General features: G+C 33.3%; 1 protein-coding gene across 1 annotated transcript; it reads left to right on the top strand.

The window, feature by feature from the left end:
* The first annotated feature begins 1,331 nt into the window (after positions 1 to 1,331).
* On the top strand, positions 1,332 to 1,715 carry LOC131936850 (zinc finger protein 593 homolog). The gene has a single exon (XM_059293950.1). The coding sequence runs from the start codon at positions 1,332 to 1,334 to the stop codon at positions 1,713 to 1,715; it is 384 nt and encodes a 127-aa protein (XP_059149933.1).
* The last annotated feature ends 395 nt before the right edge of the window (positions 1,716 to 2,110 follow it).

The raw sequence follows: 2,110 nt of genomic DNA, 5'->3' as shown, positions 1-2,110 counted from the left end.
AAAATTTACCCTAAATTCTCCATTCAACACACATGTGATATTGTTACGAAAAGCTTTAAGATTCCCCCAGTTTTTACAATGCTGTGCTACACCTTACCTCTCATTCCACGAACATTATGTTACTATATACATTTTTCAAAGGCCTATAACTTGAGTACAGTTTCAGATAGATAAATGAATTTCACATGTATGTAAACGCTCTAATTATCTGCTTTTTGACAAAATTTAAGTAAATCCCGTTGACCAGAAATAGTAATTTACGTTATTTCTGATTTCTCAAAAAACGCATGTCAGTTTATAAATTACTAATTATATTCCTCACTATTATACACAGATTTTTTGCGCAATTTTTTTCTACGGGATTATATTATATTTTAAAAAGTTTAAGTAATTAAAATGGATTAAAAATCATGTCTCTATATCGAGGTGCCATCCCCCGCAGTGTTATATAAGAATATTCGAGAAAGATTAGGGGAGAGCTCCCGGTTTATTAATTTTTTAATTATGTAAATGAAAAAATAAATCCTGCAAGAATGAAAAAAAAATCTATCTATCATCCTGATGATATTTTACTTTTCGTTACACTATCTGTTTATTCGCTTCTCGGTCTTTTGGATAATAACAAAGTGTAGTATATGTTCTTGATTCTGTTCTGATGTCGGTCTTCTTTAGGTCCGACAAAACGATATACTTTCAACTCATGATAATCTTTAAGACCTATACTCAAATATCAACTCGATCACTCAAATGTTCATATCGTCTTATTTGACTCAATGCCCTAAATGTAAATAATGCAGTTCTGTAGTTTTATTAACGACACGGATGTGACGACCTCGGAAGTGTGTTCGAAGTATCTTAGCACCATGCCTATTTTTTGTCTACTTTAACGAGCCAAGGAGTTAACATACACCACGAGCACTGGAACAGGTCGACCATTAATTTTACCGAGTTACTTCCCATTATATTAAGTCATATGACTCAAGGGATGCAACCTATACAAATAAATAATTGTTAAAAGTTTATGCTTAGTGGGACACTTAAACTATAAATGTAAATGGTATCGTGTTATTTGTTGTATAAATAAAATCCATTACTGAAAATTGGAAATATGTTTATGTCAGTTAAAAATGTTAATTTGTTTTATCCATTTTGCATTTTTTTTTTGAACGCAATAGCTATAATAAGTGCGCAACTTATAGATATTTGATGATTCAGAATAATCATCGCTCAACGTCTCTAACCTGTAGGTATTTCTGATAATTATTTTAAATTTGTATTATTAGACTACGAAACAGATAAAACAAAACATGTGAAGGTACCGCAGAAAAAAGATGCATAAGGGAGACAAACCACTAAAAGAGAAATATAGAACAAAGAGACGAACTCGTGATTTAGATCAGATCCACAATGATATGAAAAGTCCAGACTCTTTGTTAAAGCAGGACGCTGACCTGGACAAACCAGGGGCTGCACAGTTTTATTGTTTGACTTGTGCGAAATATTTTATAAATGACAAATCCGGGAAATCCCTGACAGACCACTTTAAGAGCAAGCCCCACAAAAGAAGGTTGAAGGCGCTTGAAACAGAACCCTACACGCAGGAGGAGGCAGACAGGGCTGCAGGGATGGGATCGTATGTTGCACCAAAGAAAGTCACAGTCCTACAGCAGAGTAAACCAAGTACAGAAGAAGAAATGGCGCCTGTAGACACTTGACGCATAGATCTCTACGTGGGGGAGGGGGGCTTGTTATGCTTGTGTATAATTTACTTGTATATGAAAATGTCCTTAAATTTCATCTGATGCTTTTGTCAAGAAAATATTTTATGTAGGTTTAAGTTGCACACAATTTTCAACAATAATTTCTATGTACATTCTACATTTTTACCAGTATTTACAAATACTTTTAAATATTTGTGCAGACATTTCAAAATACTTCAGGTTGATGGCCATTGACTGTTGAAGATTTTCCTTCTTTGTAAATATTTGGTAACATCATTATTACTGTCACTTCTTTTCTTTCAAGTCAAACCTAACTTGAAGTTAATTCAGTCATAATAAGGTACACAAAAACTAATTAAAAGAGAATTGTTTAAGGTGTGTGCATGTGG

The sequence above is a fragment of the Physella acuta genome, unplaced genomic scaffold (genome assembly GCF_028476545.2).
Source record: "Physella acuta isolate Inbredline_101_S28 unplaced genomic scaffold, ASM2847654v3 ptg000191l, whole genome shotgun sequence".
Classification (NCBI taxonomy): Eukaryota; Metazoa; Mollusca; class Gastropoda; family Physidae; genus Physella; species Physella acuta.
This window is presented reverse-complemented; position numbering and strand designations above follow the sequence as displayed.

Excerpts from the sequence above, each read along its gene's own strand:
- LOC131936850 (XM_059293950.1), top strand. The coding sequence starts at position 1,332 with ATGCATAAGGGAGACAAACCACTAAAAGAGAAATATAGAACAAAGAGA.